This window comes from Triticum urartu, chromosome 2A (genome assembly GCF_056163025.1).
Source record: "Triticum urartu cultivar PI428250 chromosome 2A, HENAU_Tu73, whole genome shotgun sequence".
NCBI classification, from domain to species: Eukaryota; Viridiplantae; Streptophyta; class Magnoliopsida; order Poales; family Poaceae; genus Triticum; species Triticum urartu.
This window is the reverse complement of record NC_141874.1, coordinates 545,765,123-545,788,457: the sequence shown is the minus strand read 5'-3', so window position 1 is coordinate 545,788,457 and position 23,335 is coordinate 545,765,123. Positions and strand designations below refer to the sequence as shown.

The 23,335-nt window shown below is 45.5% G+C and overlaps 1 protein-coding gene across 1 annotated transcript; it reads right to left on the bottom strand.

The window, feature by feature from the left end:
- Positions 1 to 21,839: 21,839 nt before the first annotated feature.
- LOC147985821 (uncharacterized) lies at positions 21,840 to 22,732 on the bottom strand. The gene is made up of 3 exons (XM_087541755.1): positions 22,676 to 22,732; positions 22,434 to 22,580; positions 21,840 to 22,322 (listed from the first exon to the last, which is right to left on the bottom strand). Exons 1-3 carry the CDS (start codon positions 22,730 to 22,732, stop codon positions 21,840 to 21,842), a joined length of 687 nt encoding a protein of 228 aa, XP_087397881.1.
- Positions 22,733 to 23,335: the final 603 nt, after the last annotated feature.

The following is a 23,335-nucleotide window of genomic DNA, read 5'->3' as shown; positions in this document are numbered from 1 at the left end:
AGACAAGGGACAAGGTAACCTATTGCCTTCATGGACATCATCTTGCGTGAACATCACTCTATCTCTATGGATATCCTTGTTTGTTCCTTGTGGGACTAACCCGTGTAGGTATTGAAAGTGCAACTCACTCCAATGGATTGCTCCAAATGATCTACATTAATATTGAGCATCCACATCTTCAACACCTACATGAAGTCATCATCGAGAAAACCCAAGGTTAGTTCATCCCTCTTAGGGGGGGATATCACATCTTGGGGGAGCTTTACTCTAATCAATTGAGCTAAAGCAACTATAATGGTGTGAACACAACAATGCTTTATGTAAAAGTGGTAACCCCTCTTATGCTTAAACGATGAGTATGACCTATCAAATGTTCTCATTTGACTCCTAAGTCAATATACTCATATATAGATGACCTAGTCATCGCCAATTGCTTGATAGATGCTAGAGTGTTTGTGAATGCTTTGCCACATATTTCATTTGCCATATTATTGTGTGAGCATGTTGATTGCATATTTTACTCATTCGAGGACATCCACTTGTTGTTTGGATTATTTGGTTTTTTCTCTTTTGCCAAGTGGATGGACAAGAATGCCTAAGAACCTCCTCTAGCTATATATGCTTTTCTTGTCTCAAACTCTATTCATGCTACATCACAAAGTTTGATCAAGTCAGATTCAAACCACTCTGTGTGAGGAGCACTCGGAGTCCCCGATTCGTCATAGACTTAAACTTCCAAAACCTCTCTGTGCATTTCGATCTGATCGATCCATCCATTTCGGTCACACCGAGTTCACTGAGTTGATCTAGGTTTTCAATCTCGGTGCAACCAATTTGAACTTTTCGGTCACACTGACAGGGTCAGGATATATATATATATATATATATATATATATATACACCCACGAGTGAGATTTTGGAAATTTCTTCAAACCTCCTCAGCCTGCGCATGTCCTGCTCTGCCGCCCCGGGTCTCCGGATCGCCTCCTCGTCGCCAGCGACCTCCGACACTGGTTTCCATCACCGGCAACGGGATTCTGCCCCGCCGTTGTCGCCGTAGCGAACTCCCGCTGAACTAGGGTATGAGTTCGATCTTGTGCTCTAAATTCCTAACATAGCGCTCAGGCACAACAGGTAATTCATATCTAGGGGGAGAGTCTTCATCATCACTTTCATCAGTATTATCAATTTCAATAATTTCATTCTCTCTAGCCCTAGCAAGTTGTTCATCAAGAAATTCACCAAGTGGCACAGTAGTATCAAGCATAGAAGTAGTTTCATCATAAGTATCATGCATAGCAGAAGTGGCATCATCAATAACATGTGACATATCAGAATTAATAGCAGAAGCAGGTATAGGTGTCGCAAGCTTACTCAAAATAGAAGGTGAATCAAGTGCAAAGCTAGATGGCAGTTCCTTACCTCCCCTCGTAGTTGAGGGATAAATTTTTGTTTTAGCGTCTTTCAAGTTCTTCATAGTGATAAGTAGATATATATCCCAAGTGACTCAAAGAATAGAGCTATGCTCCCCGGCAACGGCGCTAGAAAATAGTCTTGATAACCCACAAGTATAGGGGATCGCAATAGTTTTCGAGGGTAGAGTATTCAACCCAAATTTATTGATTCAACACAAGGGGAGCCAAAGAATATTCTCAAGTATTAGCAGCTGAGTTGTCAATTCAACCAAACCTGGAAACTTAATATCTGCAGCAAAGTGTTTAGTAGCAAAGTAATATGATAGTAGTGGTAACGATAACAAAGGTAACAGTAGCAAAAGTAATATTTTTGGTGTTTTGTAGTGATGGTAACAATAGCAACGGAAAAGTAAATAAGCGAAGAACAATATATGGAAAGCTCGTAGGCAATGGATCAGTGATGGAGAATTATGCCGAATGCGGTTCATCATGAAACAGTCATAACCTAGGGTGACACAGAACAAGCTCCAGTTCATCAATGTAATGTAGGCATGCATTCTGAATATAGTCATACGTGCTTATGGAAAAGAACTTGCATGACATCTTTTGTCCTACCCTCCCGTGGCAGCGGGGTCCTATTGGAAACTAAGGGATATTAAGGCCTCCTTTTAATAGAGTACTGGACCAAAGCATTAACACATGGTGAATACATGAACTCCTCAAACTACGGTCATCACCGTTAAGTATCCCGATTATTGTCACTTCGGGGTTAACGGATCATAACACATAATAGGTGACTATAGACTTGCAAGATAGAATCAAGAAATCTCATATATTGATGAAAACATAATAGGTTCAGATCTGAAATCATGGCACTCGGGCCCTAGTGACAAGCATTAAGCATAGCAAAGTCATAGCAACATCAATCTCAGAACATAGTGGATACCAGGGATCAAACCCTAACAAAACTAACTCGATTACATGATAAATCTCATCCAGCCCATCACCGTCCAGCAAGCCTACGATGGAATTACTCACGCACGGCGGTGAGCATCATGAAATTGGTGATGGAGGATGGTTGATGATGACGATGGCGACGGATTCCCCTCTTCGGAGCCCCGAACGGACTCCAGATCACCCCTCCCGAGAGAGTTTAGGGCTTGGTGGCAGCTCCATATCGTAAAACACTATGAATCCTTCTCCTCTGGTTTTTTCTCCCCAAAAGTGAATATATGGAGTCTAGGTTGAGGTTGGTGGAGCGTCGGGGGGCCCACGAGGCAGGGGGCGTGCCCCCCACCCTCGTGGACAGGTGGGACACCCCCTGACATGCATCTTCCTTCCAATATTCATTATATGTTCCAGAATAATGCTCCATTGATTTTTAGGTCATTCCGAGAACTTTTATTTCTGCACAAAAATATCACCATGGCAATTCTGCTGAAAACAGCATCAGTCCTGGTTAGTTCCATCCAAATCATGCAAGTTAGAGTCCAAAACAAGGGCAAAGGTGTTTGGAAAAGTAGATACGACGGAGACGTATCAGGGACGCATGAACCTTACCCATGACGGCCACGACGCTCGAAGGGTCAATGGTGGGCCGATTCGCTCTGGGCTGCCCAACAAGAGAAGCTGGGCCCACGTTGGCCTGAGGGCAGTTTCACCTCGAAACAAAGGCAATGAAGCTACCAAAAAAGAAGCCCGCGCCATGCTACCTCTTGAGCACTGTGTTGGTTTTCCCTTGAAGGGGAAAGGGTGATGCAGCAAAGTAGCATAAGTATTTCCCTCAGTTTTTGAGAACCAAGGTATCAATCCAGTAGGAGGCCACACGCAAGTCCCTCGTACCTACACAAACAAATAAGAACCTCGCAACCAACGCGATAAAGGGGTTGTCAATCCCTTCACGGTCACTTACGAGAGTGAGATCTGATAGAGATAATAATGATAAGATAAATATTTTTGGTATTTTTAGGATATAGGTTGAAAGTAAAGATTGCAAAGTAAAATAGATTGGAAACTTATATGATGGAAAATAGACCCGGGGGCCATAGGTTTCACTAGTGGCTTCTCTCAAGATAGCATAAGTATTACGGTGGGTGAACGAATTACTGTCGAGCAATTGATAGAAAAGCGAATAATTATGAGAATATCTAGGCATGATCATGTATATAGGCATCACGTCTGTGACAAGTAGACCGACTCCTGCCTTCATCTACTACTATTACTCCACACATCGACCGCTATCCAGCATGCATCTAGAGTATTAAGTTCATAAGAACAGAGTAACGCCTTAGGAAAGATGACATGATGTAGAGGGATAAACTCAAGCAATATGATATAAACCCCATCTTTTTATCCTCGATGGCAACAATACAATATGTGTCGTTTCCCTTTCTATCACTGGGATCGAGCACCGCAAGATTGAACCCAAATCTAAGCACTTTTCCCATTGCAAGAAAGATCAATCTAGTAGGCCAAACCAAACTGATAATTCGAAAAGACTTGCAAAGATAACCAATCATGCATAAAAGATTTCAGAGAAGAATCAAATATTGTTCATAGATAGACTTGATCATAAACCCACAATTCATCGGATCTCGACAAACACACCGCAAAAAGAGTTACATCGAATAGATCTCCAAGAAGATCGAGGAGAACTTTGTATTGAGATCCAAAGAGAGAGAAGAAGCCATCTAGCTAATAACTATGAACCCGAAGGTCTGAAGCAAACTACTCACACATCATCAGAGGGGCCATGGAGTTGATGTAGAGGCCCTCCGTGATCAATGCCCCCTCCAGCGGAGCTCCAGAAAAGGCCCCAAGATGGGATCTCTTGGGTACAGAAGGTTGCGGCGGTGGAAATAGGGTTTTGTGGTGCTCCTGGATGTTTTCGGGGTATGTAAACATATATCGGAGGAAGAAGTAGGTCAGTTGAGCCACGAGGGGCCCACGAGGGGGGAGGGCGCGCCCCCTGCCTCATGGACACCTCGTTCATTTCTTGACGTCCACTCCAAGTCCTCTAGATCACGTTTGTTCCAAAAATCACGCTCCCGAAGGTTTCATTCCGTTTGGACTCCGTTTGATATTCCTTTTCTGCGAAACACTGAAATAGGCAAAAAAATAGCAATTTGCACTGGGCATTGGGTTAATAGGTTAGTCCCAAAAATAATATAAAAGTGTAAAATAAAACCCATTAACATCCAAAATAGATAATATAATAGCATGGAACAATAAAAAATTATAGATACGTTGGAGACGTATCAAGCATCCCCAAGCTTAATTCATGCTTGTCCTCGAGTAGGTAAATGATAAAAACAGAATTTTTGATGTGGAATGCTTTCTAGCATGTTCTTCAATGTATTTTTCTCTATTGTGGCATGAATTTTCAGATCCGAAAGATTCAAGATAAAAGTTTATTGTTGACATAAAAATAGTAATACTCCAAGTATACTAATCAAGCAATTATGTCTTATCAAAATACCATAGCCAAAGAAAACTTATCCCTACAAAATCATATAGTTTGGCCATGCTTCATTTTCGTCACACAACATGCTCCCATCATGCACAACCCCAATGACAAGCCAAGCAATTGTTTCATACTTAGCCTTTTCAAACTCTTTCAACTTTTACGCAATATATGAGCGCGAGCCATGGACATAGCACTATGGGTGGAATAGAATATGATGATTGAGGTTGTGTGAGAAGAAAAAAAGGGAGAAAGTCTCACATTGACGCGGCTAATCAATGGGCTATGGAGATGCCCACCGATTGATGTCAATGCAAGGAGTAGGGATTGCCATGCAACGGATGCACTAGAGCTATAAATATATGAAAGCTCATCAAAGAAACTAAGTGGGTGTGCATCCAACTTGCTTGCTCACGAAGACCTAGGGCATTTGAGGAAGCCCATCATTGGAATATACAAGCCAAGTTCTATAATGAAAAATTCCCACTAGTATATGAAAGTGACAAAATAAGAGACTCTCTATCATGAAGATCATGGTAACATTGTCACTTTCATATACTTTGAAGCACAAGTGTGGAAAAAGGATAGTAACATTGTCCCTTCTCCCTTTTTCTCTCTTTTTTTTGTTTGGGCCTTCTTTTTTTATGGCCTATTTTTTCATCCGGAGTCTCATCCCGACTTGTGGGGGAATCATAGTCTCCATCATCCTTTCCTCACATGGGACAATGCTCTAATGATGATCATCACACTTTTATTTACTTACAACTCAAGAATTACAACTCGATACTTAGAACAAAATATGACTCTATGTGAATGCCTCCGACGGTGTATCGGGATTGCGATGAATCAAGAGTGACATGTATGAAAAATTAAGCATGGTGACTTTGCCACAAATACGATGTCAACTACATGATCATGCAAAGCAATATGACAATGATGATGCGTGTCATAATAAATGGAACGGTGGAAAGTTGCATGGCAATATATCTCGGAATGGCTATGGAAATGCCATAATAGGTAGGTGTTGGGGATATGACTACCAGGTATGACCTGCCCAGGAGGGGCCGGGTCAACTACAATGGCAGGTTATGTAAATGAAGCCCGAAGAATATACAAGGTGACGGTTTACAATAAGGCTTATAATAGGCCCAAGCCCAGAGGCGGCTTAAGGCCCGTAAGTATAAACCGCCATGTATGAATACACTTGTAATGCAAGGCATGTAAGAGATGTTACCGAGCCGGACACGTTGTATGAGCCGGCCGGGACTCTGTAGGCCGCAGGGCATCAACCCGTGTATATAAGGGGACGACCCAGGGGCGGCTTAGGGAAAAAACAACAGATCGAGAGCCAAGCTAGCATGTCCTTTGGTCATCGAAACCTAGCAATACCACATCAACTGGACTAGGCTTTACCTTCACCGCAAGGGGCCGAACCAGTATAAACCTCTCGTGTCCTTTGTCCCGATTTAACCCCTTTAAGCTTCCTAGTTGCGATGGCTCCACGACTAAGTCCTTTCACTAGGACATTTGCCGTGACAATTCCATGACAAGGATACGATGTGGGCCGGATGACCAAGAGTCGTCGTCGCAAGCTCTACATCGATGATGCAGGCTGGGGCCCCGATGCCGGCTCAATTGAGTATGGGTACCGGGTCCCCTTCGGCGGAATCCATGTCTTCATCGGCTGGATCGGCGAGCCGGGCCCTGAGCCGGACATCTGCACCGACCTCATCGAGACGGCTCAGCGTGCGAGACCCGCCCAGACTCAGCCCGCCGTGAGGCGTGCCTTCGTGGGTTGCATCCATGGAGGGGAGCTTTCTGAAGGATCTGTGGATGGCGGTGAGACGGCCATCTACTCTGACGATGGGCCGTCCACAGGTGAGATGGATTCATTGTATTAACTACAAGATGGCAGGCTTTCCGGACCCCTTTGAGCCGCCGAACAGAGCGGGGATCTTCATGACTGGCACACAGCCTGCTCAAAACTCTACGGTTGCGACAGCGATAACCACCAGGTCAGCAGCGGCCGGGACAGGAGGCCCCGCATGCCCGCCGACTCAGGTGCTGATGGATCTCATGGACAGGATGAAGACCCTGTTGACTGCCGTGGTTGATCCGGTAGATCAGGCTCAGCACAATGCGGAGGTGGCACGATTACGTGAGGAGTTAGCACAAGCTAAGGAAAACTTAGTGGCGGAGGACGTCGGGATGGCTGCGGAGCGGGCGACTCTGGATGCTAGAGCTCGGCAGCTTCAATCAGAGGCTTTTCGGCTCACGATGGACCTGAACGCATCAAACGAGGTCATGAGGAGAAGGCATCAGAAGACTCAGTCACGTTTGCCTCTGACTTACGATCATAGGAACCTCTTCCACACACCCGGGGCAGGTCCCAGTAACCCGCCGGAGGTGAACCGGATTGCAACACCCGGGGCTGGGGTGCCAGTTTAGCCACGGACTATGGAACCCCCTCACGTGAATACTGCTCCGCCTCATTATACACCGACACCACCGGGTCATTTTTCTAACCCTTTGGAGAATCTGATCGCTGCATCGGCACATTTGGCGGCTCTCCCGATGGAGGGCGACTATCCGACGGCGATCGAAACGCGAAGGGTCAGAGAACTTCTTCAGATGGCTCTGGCACAGCAGGAGGCATACTCTTATAGTCGAGACATGATTCATTCAACCCCTCACCCAAGCCGGAGCCCGAGCTATAGCAGGCATATGGACTCAGCAGCCGTGTCAAGCAACGCCCAGCGCCGTAACCAGCCGCGCAGGCATGACCCGGCGCGTGATGGAGGTCTTAACTTGGTTGACCAGGATAGGATCCGCCAAGAGGCTGAGCAGGCGGTTCAACAGGCAACTGAGCAGGCGGCTCACCAAGCTTTTCCGGTTTATCTGATGACCTCTGTTGAAGCAGGTGTGGCCACAAGGAAAGGAGGTGTCCCTTGCTTGGTGTCGGCTCTGCGTAATGAGCGTTTGCCAAAGGATTTCAAGGGGCCTCGAAAGGTGCCTAATTACATAGCCGACTTACAGCCTGGGGCATGGACTGAAAGTTATGAGATGGACACGGAATTGCTGGAGGTCAGTGACGCAGCAATAGCTAAGTACTTCACTATGATGCTGGATGGAACGGCCCGCACTTGGTTAAAGGGACTGCCCCCTAATTCCATTGGTTCCTGGGCCGAGTTAAAGGCCTGGTTTATTCAGAACTTCAAAGATACATGCAAGCAGCCCATGTCAATTGTGGACTTGACTAATTGCAAGCAAGAAGAAGGTGAGTCCACGACCCATTGGGTGCGCCGGGTGAAGGAAATAATACATTCGTCTGATAAAATGGATGCCGGCTCCGCGGTCTTAATGTTGGAGAAAAATTGCCGTTTTGAACCTCTGAAACAGAAGCTAGGGCGGCTCAAGCGTGATTGCAATGACATGGGCCAGCTGATTGCGGCTCTAGTCAAATATGCCGATTCAGATAGTACCAAGAATCCTGCGTCTGGTGAAGAGAAGACACGGAAGGGAAAGAAGAATGGCAATGCTAAGGGTCTTCAGCATAACCCGGCAAATCAAGGAGGTAATAATAAACGTAAGGCTGACAGCAGCTTGGAGTTTGTGGCGAATGCGCAAGGCAACAATCAACAACGTAAGGGGAGACCACCTCCTCGGTTAGGCGGGTCAGGTCCCACCCTCGAGCAGTTGCTAAATAAACCCTGTCCAAGACACGACACCCGGGAGAAGCCGGCCACCCATCTATGGAAAGACTGTACGATCATGAAGGCTTTCAAGAATTCTAACATGTTCAACGGTAATCATGGACCTGGCGGCGGCTCAGGCGGTGGCGGTTTTCATGGAAAGGGCCCTCAAGGTAATCAAGGTGGTTATAATCAGCAATCTGGCCAAGGAGGTCAGCAGCAGCAGCAATCCGGGTTTCAGAGTAACCCAAAGCAGCTAAGTAGTGGGCAGTATCATGTGTTCACCACTAGTTTATGCAAAAGGGACCAGAAACTCCATAAGAGAGCGGTCAACGCTGTTGAGCTGGCGGTTCCTCGTTATTTGAGATGGTTTGAGCAGCCTATTCTGTGGAATAGGGAGGATCACCCTCCCCGGGTTGACAATCTGGGTCATCTGGCTTTGGTGGTGGCGCCTCAGGTTGGTGGATATAAATTCACTAAAGTACTCATGGACGGAGGTAGTAGCATCAACATCCTCTATTATGAGACGTTCCGTCGCATGGGGTTGACTGACAAAAGTCTTAAGACGTCCAACACTGTTTTTCATGGAGTGGTGCCTGGTAAGTCGGCATACCCAGTGGGTAAGATTGAGCTGGAGGTAGCTTTTGGAGATGAGCATGATTCCAGGGCTGAGAAATTAACCTTTGAGGTGGTCAAAATCAAGAGCCCGTATCACGCCCTGTTTGGACGACCGGCTTATGCAAAATTCATGGCATGGTCGTGTTATGTTTATCTGCAGCTCAAGATGCCGGGTTATAAAGGTACTATCATAGTACATGGAAGTCGGAAGGTAGCCTAAGAGTGTGAGGAAGGCGATGCTGCTTACGCAGAATCTGTTTGCGCGACGGAGGAGTTAAAGTTCTACAAAGACAATGTTGACCCGACAGACATGACATCTTTGAATAAGCCAACTACTGAACATGAGTCGGCGCTGAAGTTTAAGTCAGATGACGATACCAAGATGATTGTTTTTGTGCCTAGCAACTCATCCGAACAATTTATTATCAGTGCTAATTTGGATCCCAAATAGGAAGGCGCGCTCATCAAGTTCATCCGTGAGAACTGGGATATCTTTGCATGGAAGCCTTCTGACATGCCGGGTGTACCGAGAGAACTCGCTGAGAACACTCTCAATATTGATCCAAAGTTTAAGTCGGTCAGGCAGTTTCTTCGGCGGTTCAACGAGGAAAGGCGCAAGGCTATTGGAGAAGAGGTGGCCCGGCTTTTGGCAGCCGGGTTCATTATTGAAGTCTTTCATCCAGAGTGGTTGGCTAACCCAGTGCTCATGCTTAAAAATAACGGCACCTGGCGTATGTGTGTGGACTACACGGACTTAAACAAAGCTTGTCCGGCTGATCCTTTTGCTCTCCCTTGTATTGATCAAATCATTGATGCTACGGCAGGTTGTGAGCGTTTGAGCTTTTTGGATGCTTATTCTGGTTACCATCAGATCAAGATGGCGGTTAAGGACCAGGAGAAGATAACTTTCATTACTCCATTTGGAGCCTTTTGCTATGTGTCCATACCTTTTGGGCTTAAGAGTGCCCAGGCGACTTATCAGCGGTGTGTGCAGAACTGTCTTCACAATCAGATTGGGCGTAATGTTCATGCTTATGTGGACGATATAGTGGTGAAATCCAGAGAGAAGGAAACCTTGACAGATGATCTGAAGGAAACATTTGATAACCTCCAGGTCTACAAGATGATTCTTAACCAGGCCAAGTGCATTTTTGGAGTACTGGCGGGCAAGCATTTGGGTTTTTTGGTGTCTAACGGAGGCATTGAGGCTAACCCGGAGAAAATCAAGGTGATTACGTCTTTGGCTAAGCCAACGTGCATCAATGACGTTCAGCGGCTGGCAGGTCGTGTTGCATCTTTAAGCCGGTTCATAAGCCGGTTAGGTGAGAAGGCTATGCTGTTATATCAAATGATGAAGAAGACGGATGATTTTGTTTGGAGTGATGCTGCTAACTCTGCCTTTGAAGATCTGAAAAGACAGCTCGCTGAGCCGCCGGTTCTTGCTGCTCCCGTTGATAAGGAGCCACTGTTGTTATATGTGGCTGCTAACACACGTGATGTCAGTGTGGCCATTGTTGTAGAGTGCAAAGAGGCTGGCAAGGAATATCTGGTTCAACAGCCAGTTTACTACGTCAGTGAGGTGCTCATTGAGTCCAAACAAAGATATCCACATTGGCAGAAACTTGTTTATGGGGTGTTCATGGTGAGCCGGAAGCTTAAGCATTACTTTCAGGGTCATCCTATCACTGTGGTTAGCTCTACTCCTTTAGGAGATATTATTCAAAATAGAGAAGCCACGTGACGAGTCGCCAAGTGGGCCATTGAACTTGGGTCTCATGGTTTAAAGTATGTGCCACGTACTGCCATCAAATCTCAAGCACTGGTGGACTTGATTAACGATTGGACGGAGTTGCAGATACCTGAAGAGAAGCCAGACAACACATATTGGACGATTCATTTTGATGGGTCCAGTCAATTGGAAGGCTCGGGGGCTGGAGTTGTTTTAACTTCCCCTCGAGGTGACAAATTTTGTTATGTGTTGCGATTGAGGTTTCCTTGTACTAACAACGCAGCTGAGTATGAGGCCTTACTCCATGGTATTCGAATGACTAAAGAAATGAGTTTAAGCCGGGTAAGGTGCCTTGGCGACTCAAATTTGGTGGCTCAGCAAGTATCAGGCAAGTGGGACTCCAAGGATCCTCTCATGGCGGCTTATCGCTGTGAGGTTGACGCTGTTGTTGGACACTTCAAGGGTTATCAAGTGGAGCACATTGAACGCAGAAAGAACGAAGCAGCTGATGCTTTAAGCCGGTTGGGATCTCAGCGTAAGCCGGTGCCGCCTAACACTTTTTTAGATATTCTGCATAACCCTTCTGTCAAGTTGCCTACAGAGGAAGAGTTGGCTGTTCCAGACCCGGAAGCACAATTGGTGGCGGCTCTTCATGTCATTCCAGATTGGACAGTGCCGTACTTGGCTTATATGACCCGGGGCGAGTTGCCGGAGGATGAGACCTTGGCTAGACAGATAACCCGGTGGTCTATGTCAATGACAATTTCCAATGGTGAGTTGTATCATCGTAGTGTCACCGGAGCATTTCAACGTTGTGTCTCTCCTGAAGAAGGTCAAGAAATTCTTCGTGAGATCCATGAAGGAGATTGTGGCCATCATGCCAGTTCAAAGTCTCTTGTGGCCAAAGCTTTCCGTCATGGTTTTTACTGGCTAACGGCTCACGCCGATGCAGAGGATCTGGTCAGTAGGTGTGATGGGTGTCAAAAATTTGCACGACGGGCGCACGTGCCAGCTCAGGAATTGCGGATGATTCCAATTACTTGGCCATTTGCAGTCTGGGGGCTTGATATGGTTGGACCTTTCAAAAGATCCAAATATAAAAAGACGCACCTTTTGGTGGCAGTGGACAAATTCATAAAGTGGGTTGAGGCAGAGCCGGTTAGTAAGTGTGATGCGGCCATGGCGGTTCAATTCATGAAGAAAGTGATCTTTCGTTTTGGCTTTCCACACAGCATTATCACTGACAATGGCACTAACCTGTCCCAAGGAGCTATGGAAGAATTCTGTCAACGGGGACATATCCGGCTTGATGTTTCATCAGTAGCTCACCCCCAATCCAATGGTCAAGCTAAAAGAGCCAATCAGGAAATCCTGAAAGGTCTAAAACCCCGGCTTATGATCCCTTTACAATAGACGCCGGGTTGTTGGGTGGAAGAGTTGCCCTTTGTGATATGGAGCATCAATACTACCCCTAAACAGGTCTACGGCTTATACGCCTTTCTTCATGGTTTATGGAGAAGAAGTAGTCCTGCCCAGTGACATCCGTCATGACTCACCCCGAGTGGCGGCTTACGTTGAAGCTGATAACGAACAAGCCCGTCAGGATGCACTTGACCTATTAGATGAAGAACGTGACTTGGCAGCAGCCCGCTCAGCGATTTACCAACAGGGCCTGCGCCATTATCACAGCCATCGGGTTAAGTCAAGAACCTTTCAAGAAGGTGATTTGGTGCTCCGGCTCATCCATGATCAGTCTGATGCGCACAAGCTATCCCCACCTTGGGAAGGACCCTTTGTGATCAGCAAGAACTTGAATAACGGGTCATACTACCTTATCGATGTTCGAGAGCACAAAGACTCACCTAAGTCGGAGGAGGAGACCCGACAGCCGTGGAATGTTGCTCATCTTCGGCCTTACTACACTTGAGCCACCGGCTCTCATAATGTACATACTTTGAAATAGTATATATTATGATAAAGTAATAAAGCAAGACCTCTGTCCTTTTCATCCTCAATGATCACATGTCTTTGTTATTCTAATGATAAAACGACCAATTGGGGGCTGGTCGTATTCGAATTCAGCTTAACCCTCTTGGTCCGGCTCATGATCGTATTCGAATTTAGCCGTTAAACCTCATGATCACTAGGGGGCTTCCTCTTCAAACATAGGTCGTATTCGAACCAAAGAGAACATAGCTGTCGTTACCCTCTTGATCGGCGCAAAGCCAAACTCACTAGGGGGCTTCTTGATCATATCTGAATCATAGCTTAACCCCTTTTGGGTCCAACTTGGATTGTATTCAAATCAGGGTCATTAAAAACCTCTCAAGGTCATTTGGGGGTTTCCTGTTCAAACATAGGTCGTATTCGAACCAAAGAGAACATAGCTGTCGGTACCCTCTTGATCGGCGCAACGCCAAAGCCACCGGGGGCTACATGATCGTATTTGAATCCTAGCTTAACCCTTTTGGTCCGGTTCACTGATTGTATTCAAATCAGAAGCCTCCAAATCTTTCTTGGTTCTTGATTTACATTGTTTCAAAGATAATCTTTTGTTTTTATGGTTTTTGTTGTCTAAAAATCTCACTTTAAGTATGGTTTCAATTTAAACCGGCTTGGTTCTTTGACAATGAATTGCCAATGTATAACAGTCATCCTGCATATGGAAGTATTGGCTTCTAAAAAGATTGGGTTGTCACCCTTACTGTTTGTGTCACATAAGCCGGCAGTCCAGATTCAAGAACACAGGTATGATATGGTCGTTTAAAATTCATAAACAGACTTATCTGTGTTTTCTTTAATCAAAGACTTTCCATTTTATTTATGCTTACATCTAGCCTTGATTATACCGTTATGTTACTCTCCATAGTTATGTATTGGGTGTTTTGACCCGTCCGGTGACAAACCGCCAGGACAGTTTTTCATCTTTTACATACAGGAACAGATTCAAACGTTACAGATATGGTAAAGGATGTAAAGCATATGTTGACATGGCGGATAAAAGTGTTGTACGCAACACAATATGCACGATGGCATTGGCAGTACATGAAGTTTTAAGCTAAGCCTACTACAAGGCATTTGGAGCCCAAAAGGGTAATTCTGTTTTTCTCCTGAGCAGATCTTAAACTAAAGCCGGTTCATCAAATCTTGGCTGGGTTGTTTGATGGTTACGACTCATCCCTTGACGTTTCATCCTCCTCCACCACTCAAAAATTGGGCTTGGACCAGTCAAAGCCGTGAAGAGCGACGAACTCCGCTTCATCGTCAATTAAACCAGACGGGTCAATTTCCGGGGCAAAGGTGTGTTGGCGAACCGGCGGGATTAGATCTGTCACTTTATACTAAGGAGTTGCCATCTTTTTATTTTCAGCATCAAAACCCGGCTGATACTTATCAACATTGGTCTCGTCGCCAAGGATGGTAGCATGAGGACGAATTTCCTTCACGCAAGCAGCAAAATCTTCTTGGTCAAACGGAGTCCCATCTTCCTTAAAGCTGGGATACCCCTTGGCTACATCCGCCGGGTCTAGCTTCGGCACCCAGGCTTTGGAATAGCTTAGAGCAGTTAGGGCTCCGGCTCTCGCATAGGACCGCTTGACTTCTTGGAATCTGGCAGGTAAGATAGATAACTTCTTCAAGACGTCACTCAAAAGGTTTGGTCCTTGGTTGGCTGAGGAGATAATCGCAAGAGCCCATTGAGCTCCAGTATACAGTTGGTCCACCAGGGTGTAAACCGCCTTGAGCTTTATCAGGCTGTTTTGGCTCAGATTGCTGCTCCGTGGACCTATGAGGTATTCCCAAAGGTTAAGCAGGCGGCATACATTATGATGGCAAAAATAGAGCTTAAGTAAATAATATGAGAACTCACCAAAGATTGCAGAGACCATCTGAGACACGCGGCTTTTTAAATCGGTGAGTTCAGCGGTAACTGCTACCTCTTGAGCATTGCGTTGGTTTTCCCCGAAGAGGAAAGGATGATGCAACAAAGTAGCGTAAGTATTTCCCTCAGTTTTTGAGAACCAAGGTATCAATCCAGTAGGAGGCTACGCGCGAGTCCCTCGCACCTGCACAAAACAAATAAATCCTCGCAACCAACGTAAATAGGGGTTGTCAATCCCTATAGGGCCATTTACGAGAGTGTGATCTGATAGATATGATAAGATAATATTTTTGGTATTTTTATGATAAAAGATGAAAAGTAAAATAAAGGTAAAGTAAATAGCAAAGGAAATAACTAAGTAGTAGGAGATCAATATGATAAAGATAGACCCGGGGGCCATAGGTTTCACTAGTGGCTTCTCTCAAGAGCATAAGTATTCTACGGTGGGTGAACAAATTACTGTTGAGCAATTGACAGAATTGAGCATAGTTATGAGAATATCTAGGTATGATCATGTATATAGGCATCACGCCTGAGACAAGTAGTCCGACTCCTACCTGCATCTACTACTATTACTCCACTCATCGACCGCTATCCAGCATGCATCTAGAGTATTAAGTTAAAAACAGAGTAACACTTTAAGCAAGATGACATGATGTAGAGGGATAGACTCATGCAATATGAAGAAACCCCCATCTTGTTATCCTCGATGGCAACAATACAATACGTGCCTTGCTGCCCTTACTGCCACCAGGAAAGGACACCGCAAGATTGAACCCAAAGCTAAGCACTTCTCCCATTGCAAGAAAGATCAATCTAGTAGGCCAAACCAAACTGATAATTCGAAGAGACTTGCAAAGATAACCAATCATACATAAAAGAATTTAGAGAAGATTCAAATATTGTTCATAGATAGACTTGATCATAAACCCACAATTCATCAGTCTCAACAAACACACCACAAAAAGAAGATTACATTGAATAGTTCTCCACAAGAGAGGGGGAGAACATTGTATTGAGATCCAAAAAGAGAGAAGAAGCCATCTATCTACTAAATATGGACCCGTAGGTCTGAGGTGAACTACTCACACTTCATCGGAGAGGCTATGGTGTTGATGTAGAAGCCCTCCGTGATCGATGCCCCCTCCGGCGGAGCTCCGGAACAGGCCCCAAGATGGGATCTCATGGATACAGAAAGTTATGGCGGTGGAATTAGGGTTTTGGCTCCGTATCTGATTGTTTGGGGGTACGTGGATATATATAGGAGGAAGGAGTACGTTGGTGGAGCAACAGGGGGCCCACGAGGGTGGAGGGCGCACCTGGTGGGGGTAGGTGCGCCCCCTACCTCGTGGCCTCCTGTTTTATTTCTTGACGTAGGGTCCAAGTCTCCCTGATCTTATTCGTTGAGAAAATCACGTTCCCGAAGGTTTCATTCCGTTTGGACTCCGTTTGATATTCCTTTTCTTCGAAACCCTAAAACAGGCAAAAAAACAACAATTCTGGGCTGGGCCTCCGGTTAATAGGTTAGTCCCAAAAATAATATAAAAGTGGATAATAAAGCCCAATAATGTCCAAAATAGTAGATAATATTGCATGGAGCAATCAAAAATTATAGATACGTTGGAGACGTATCAGTAACCTCTTTGAGAGCCGCCTCGGTCGTTTCAGCACGCTGTGTCAGCAAGGTTTTTTCATCGGCCCAAGATTTTTTCTCTACATCAAAACTGGTCTTCAGTTCTCTACTTCAGATAGGCTCAACTGGAGTTTGGATTCGGTATTCTTTATCTCAGTCTCTTGAGCCGCCAACCGGGTTTTCGCATCAGCTAGTTAAGAATCCAAGTCAGTTATGGCGGTCTGCAGACATGCACAAGTGTGTCAGAGTTTATTCCAATAGAGGTCATTATGATTAAAGTCCCAAGTATTTTGCAAAGCAACACCACTCGGCACTTGGGGGCTAATGTCTGCTAAAGCAATTTTTAAATGCAGAAATGAATCTTATAAAAAGTCCCAAGTGTTTTAGAGGTAACAACTCTTGGCACTTGGGGGCTAATGCATGATATTCAGAAAGTTTTTCCTCTTAAGCCGGATAACAATATTAGTTTGGACTGGGTCAACAAAGTTATGAAGTTAAGTACCGGCTCATTCATGATGAATTAAGCCAGTCCTTAGGGACGACATGTAATATTATGCTCATCAACCTATATCACAAGCCTACAAACCATTCAAGTTTATCATAATCAGGAGACTTGGGGGGCTAGTAGAGCAGATAAACTAATGAAAGCTGGAGAACATACCTCATATTTTAGTTGCAGCTGTTTGACCATCTCAATTTCAGAGTCACGGCTGGAATGCACATGACTAAGGTAGCCAGATAGCACATCACTAATACCCAGGTGAGCATAGTGAGAGATGTCAAACCGCACTTTTTGCTTTTCCAAAGCCTCTTGCTTGGCGGAGTGTCTGGCTAGCACAATTGGATTGCTCGGTTCAACAAATCTACTACCAGTGATTAAAACGTCACTGTCATAAGTCACCGGCGGGTTAGCTGAGCTTGACAGTTCAACAATAGATGGGTTGAGAACAGTTTCGTCAACAGACGGCTCAGGAGGATCTATTTGAATGTTGATAGCAGGGTCTTCTGGTGCTTCAGGTTGTCCCGGGGCAGGAGTTGGCAGTGCCGGTTCAGCGGCTTCCGAGTTTTCAGTCGGCTTAACCACCCTGGCCTACTTGGGTTTTGCTTGACCACTAAGAGGAATTTGATGAGTCAGTATAATGATGCAGACTTAAAGATGCAGAAGAAGGATAATTATCTTTACCCAGGGGCAGTCTTGAAAGCCAGAAGTTGAGTTTGTGAAGAATCACCAAAAGAACGAGAGACCTCCTGCAAAAGTGAAATCACAATTAAAAAGAGCAATGAAATAGATTCATTGATAAAGGCAAAAGTCAAAGGTGAAAGAAATCTCATTCTGGCATTTCCGAGGAGTTTTCGGTAAGCCGGAGGGCAGTTCATTGTCGTCACTGGTCCGGGTCTGACGGTGGCTCTCATGTTGTTGTTTTTTCAAAAGAAAATGAGGATCCAAATAAGCCAAATGGTGTGAAAACCTTACTTTTCGGGTTACCAGTCGAGGTTTCTGTCTTGGCAAAGGTTCTGAGTCGGAGGAAATAGTTACCTCTTCTTCTACTACTTGACTGGCCCCCGTGTCATCCTGGCAATAGTTAGTGTCAATAAGGTTGTTAAAAAGCAGGCCAAGAGAGTCAAGGGCTACCTCCGACTCAGAGGCGTCATCCAGCTTGAGGAGATCAGAAGCGGTTGGTTTCTTTTTGGATTTTCTGGTGGTCTTCTTTGTGGCTATTGCGGCGGCTCTAGCTTTTTTGGCGGCCTCACGATCATATTTGACTTTCCAAAAGTCAGATTTGGCCTGTAGGCAAATAACAGGTTGAAACATCATGCAAGTGCTTAACTACTAAAGAAAAAAGGAGTCAAGAGGATTTACCTCTGGTGCCGGGTTAAGTTTGTAAAAAGGATTCAATCCTACTTTACTGCGGTCTTCATATTTACTGTTTACAAGGGTAGTTGACATTTCAACGATGGCTTCTTCAGTCAGACGTAGAGAGCTATAACGCAACAGATTGTCTGCTCCTCCGGTGTAATTGTACATTAAGTCAGGACAACGGCTCAAAGGGATGATCCGCCATGCGATCCAACAGCGGATCAAGTCAACACCAGTTAAGCCATTTCCCAGCAAAGCTTGAACACTTTTGATGGTTGGGATGAGCTTCTTACGTTCAGCGGCAGAAAGCTTGTCAGGGAGTGAAAACTTAGCGTCAAGATGCTCCGCGCGATAACCCGTCATTGGTTTTTCATGAGCTGGCAACGTGTCTTTGTAGTAAAACCAAGTTTGGTTCCAATCCTTGGGATGGCTTGGCAAGACTACTAAGGGAAAGACAGCATCCCGTCTGCGCTGAATCGAAATTCCACCAAGTTCCAAGCTGGGGCCGTTGGTGTATTCATTCTGGCGGTTTAAATAGAAATACTCTCTGAAGAGTTCAACAGTAGGTTCTTCTTGAAGATAAACCTCGTAGAGAACTTGGAAATTGCAGATATTTGATATGGAATTTGGTCCAAGATCTTGTGGATGAAGCTTGAAAAAGTGCAGAACATCTCTGAAGAATTTTGAGCCTGGCGGTGAAAAACCCCGGGTCATATGGTCGGTAAAGACGATGACTTCACCATCTTTGGGTTGAGGTTTTTCTTCGGCCGGGTCAGGGGCGCGATAGGACATAATGTTCTTCTCTGGTAAATACCCAATGGTGACAAAATCCTTCAAAGTGTCATCAGTGACTGTGGAAGGGACCCAATTGTAGATTGTTGTCGTCTTTGGCGGCATGGTGAAAAAGGACAAGCTAAAAAGAAAGTAATTTGCTAGTTCAAGTTAATTGGTGGAATCACAGGTTAATGATCGCAATACATATGAGTAATGGCGGCTTAAGTAAGGGCTAATGATATATGAAGGAAAAATGAGCCGGCACGATAAGCCGCCATGACTAAAGGTATTCAAAAGTTGCCAGCGACAAAAAATTGGCTAAGTACTGAGATAAACAAGTTTCACAGGCTATTGCTATTATTTTGGATCAAGATTGTTCAAAAAAGGAACATAAATCTAGACCTAAAAAACCAGTACAGAGGAGTTCATCAGTTCTAAGGAGGCCTTTGTACAAGAAAAGGGGATCTACTAGCATCTAAAATGGATGCAAAACAGCTACCGCATGAGTTCCATACTTCTTTTAGATCAAAAGAGGATGCGGTGGAGAAACTACGAAGAATCTATGATGAACAGTGAAGAACACTGAAGAACTTGCAAACCCTAAAGCATATCTAAGGTGCCGAAAAGCAAAAACTTACGGACGCAGATCTACTACTGTCGTGGAATTGTCACGGCAGATGTCCTAGTGTGAGGACTTAGTCGTGAGGCCAACGCATCTTTGTAGTAGCTTGAGAGGGGTTGAGCGGAATCGAGAGACGCAACACAAGACAAGGATTTAGACAGCTTCGGGCCCCGGGAAACATCATCCGGTAATAGCCCTACATGTTGTTTGTGGCTAGATCTCATTATGCTCATGAGAGAGTCGCTGCATAAGCCGGCTCTCCTCTAGTTGTGTCTAGCCTTAGCTATTTTTCTGTCCCTCTTGGGGTGCCCTGCCCCTCCTTATATATGCTAAAGGGGCGGGTTACATGACTAGTCCTAGTAGGATTAGGATTAATCTATTACAAGTGGAGTCCTAGTCTTGCTTCCTTTGCAGGAGAATATTCCTTATGTCTTCCTCTTAAGCCAGCCCACCAGAGTATAAACCGTCATGCTGGGCCTTGGGCCTTGTCGTCCGTCTGACCCGCCGTTAGGGCCATCCGTGAGTCGCCAGTTTCGTGAGTCGCCACTTCGGCGGGTTACCAATGAAAATGCCAAGCCCGGTCGGAATATACAAGCACACCTAACAAACTAATATTTTATAACTTATATGCTGAAAATCTGTATATTTCAGCATACCTAACTACTGCAGCTGCATCTTCTTCATGCCTTCTACTGCAACTGCATCATCTTTAGTTCTTCAACTTCTGGAGGCGCTTCGAGCGGCGAACCACCATGTCAGCCGCCACCTTCCTCTTCTTCTTCCTCTCTGGCTGTGCTGCGACGTCATGTGCTTGCAGGGCCAAGACCACCTCCACCTCCTGCTTGACGATGTCAGGAACATTGGGACGCAGCTCGATGTCAATGGGGCGGTGCTTGTCACCCTCCCTGGCGACCGGCGCCACCATGTGGACCTCCGGCTCGGGGACGACGGGCGCTGCCACATTGACCTCCGGCTCGTTGTCAGAGAGCACAATCACCTCCGGCTCCTCCCAGCCAGTCGACCAAGACGAGTCGGCGGCGTAGCCAGAGTCGTCGTCGGAGCCGGAGTCGTACTCTGAGTCAGATGAGATGTACTCGGAGACATCGTCGCGCCTGAGGTAGTCGGGCTGGTAGTGGTCCCAGTAGGCAGTGTTGACAGGTGCGGGGACGGCCAGGTCGACGTTGTGGCAGACGCGCACCGGATCCGGCTGCCGCGGCGCAGTGGCAGACCGGTACATCCACCACCGGGCTCGTTGCCCTGGGTCGTCGGAGCGTGTCTCCTGCATCGCGAAGCGGAGGACAAGTGCATAGTGGATACCGTCGTGGACGGGGCAGGCGCGGTCCAGCTCATCGTCGGTCATGACCTTCAAGAGGCCACGCGCATGGTGACGCAGTGTCGAACAGCTGGGGAACCACTTCCCGATCTCCGTCAGGTCCACGCGCATGGCCTTGTCGTCGCCTGCGAGGTCATCGATGACCCTCTTCCAGGCGGGGCAGTTCTCCATGTCCGCGGCGGCGGTGTGGTGGTCGGCGGCGAGGGTTTTCTTGCGTGGGGGTTTGGTGCGGGGTAACCGAGGCGACGCTGTGGACTGAGTGGAGAGTGGAGAGTGGAGCGGTGGGTGGGTGGGCTTAAAGAGCAGACAAGGAAACGGAAGAGGCGTGAGCCATTGGGCCACTAGCAACTGCTAAATAGCTACGTTAGTACCTGCCCTTGATCAAAGCACTACTACTTACCACACTTGCATTGCCACCAACGTTCAATACCACAAGTCCTAGGTTCGAGACCTAGGCAAAACTCTTTTTGTGTAATTTTTTTTCTTTAAGAAAAATTTGGTACAGGCATACAAATTCAGTCATATAAAACAACTACTGCAGACATATAAATTCAGGCAAATTCAGTCATATAAAATAGCAACTGCAGGCATATAAATTCAGTCATATAAGATAGAGACAATTAACTTCATTTTCTTATCTGAACCAACTTCAATTTCTTATCTTAACCCACTTCAATTTCTTATCTTAACCCAATTTAGTTAACATTTGACAAAAGTACAACTGACACAAATCCAGGAGGAAAGATACAAAGTGATTTTTTTTACAATGACACAAATTCAATCAAATTCATTCAGCATGCCCTTCAGCTTCCTTATCTTCTCCTAGGTGGCCTCTTTGTGTTTGAATAGGTCACCAATCATGTACTCAAGCTTCTTTTTCTCATGCTTCAAGTCATCCCTTTCTTGAATCACTTGGTCCCTCTCCTGCACTACTTGGTCCCTCTCTTTCTCTGCTTTAACCCTGAATACCTGATGAATGTTGGTTACTGACTTGTCTGTCATCTTCTTCTTCTCAAGTTCTTCCTTTAGATCAGTCAGAGCAAGTTGTGTGCTGCCTAGTTGGCTCATTGCCTGCTCCTTCTCAGCCACCATCTTAGCAAAATCAAGCTTGAAGTGCCTCAACTCATTCTCCATCTTCTTCTTCTCTTCAAGAACCTTCAAGTTTTCTTCAGCACTCACAACATTCTGTCTGAGCCTATGTTTTTTCTCCTCTTCATACATGGTCCATATACTAGCTAGGCTCATCTTCAGAGCATCGGGCCACTCAGGGTCAACCCACTCAACATATCTGCATTTAGGTACCTCCTAACAATTTAGAACATACAAAAAAGAGATTCAGATAACTGCCAGTATTCAGTACTGTGCATGATGATGGAACTTAAAACATACTAATAAAAATGCAAAAAAATTACTAACCTTCTGTGCACAATCTAGAAACCTTCTGCTAGTATCAACAGATTCAAATGCCACATGCTTCTCACACAAAGATCCATGCCCACATCTTAAGCTAGGCAGATCTGTAGCCAAGCCACTCCATTCCTCACAGGATATTGTGGCAGGTGGCTAAACAAAAGAGAGACATTTGGAATCAATTGAGAGAGAAACCCTAGCTGAGAAACCCTAGACTGGATTTGTGTGAGATTGAGGAGCACACTAACCTTGCTGGTCACAGAGTCATCTTCAGAAGAACTAGGGAGATCATCCCAGGACACCATGGTTGCTGCTAGCTGAAGATGACAAGGGGATCTGTTGGGGCTATTGGACAGAGGAGAGAAGGGATCTGGTGGTGCACGAAATTGAAGATGAAAGATGAGGAAGAAGAAGGGGATCTGGTGGTGGTGGTGGACTGGTGGTGGACCAAAGCTACATGTAGAGGTGCAAGTTGCTGGGTGGGTGTTTGCAGCAGGTGCAAGTAAATGCTTGCTTTTGAGTTCAGTTGTGCTGAGAATAACTTACTTCATTTAGTACAGCAATTAGTTTGCAAAGTTAGTTCAGTTCTGACAGGAATTTCTGTCAGTAATTTGAAAGCAATAATGTTAAGTACAATCCAGTTAACTTTGCAAACTAAATTCAGTGAACTGCAAACTAAATTCAGTTAACTATAAAAATTCAGTGAACTGCAAACTTTCTGTCAGAATTAGTTGAACTACACTTCTGACATGAAATACATCTGTCAGTTTTTTCAAATCAATTAGGTCTAGCATTTCAAAGCAAGTAGGTCAAGCAGGCTTCACATTACTGACATATTATCCATTACAACAAGCATTACAACTAAGCATTACTGAGCAAACAAAAGCAACCATTTTAGTATGCTCAAT

Bases quoted from the DNA above. Each gene is read 5' to 3' on its own strand.
- LOC147985821 (XM_087541755.1), bottom strand. From the start codon at position 22,732: ATGGTGTCCTGGGATGATCTCCCTAGTTCTTCTGAAGATGACTCTGTG. The intron at 22,581-22,675 runs GTTAGTGTGCTC...TCTTTTGTTTAG, and splicing joins ATGACTCTGTGACCAGCAAG to CCACCTGCCACAATATCCTG. The intron at 22,323-22,433 runs GTTAGTAATTTT...CTAAATTGTTAG, and splicing joins TTCTAGATTGTGCACAGAAG to GAGGTACCTAAATGCAGATA.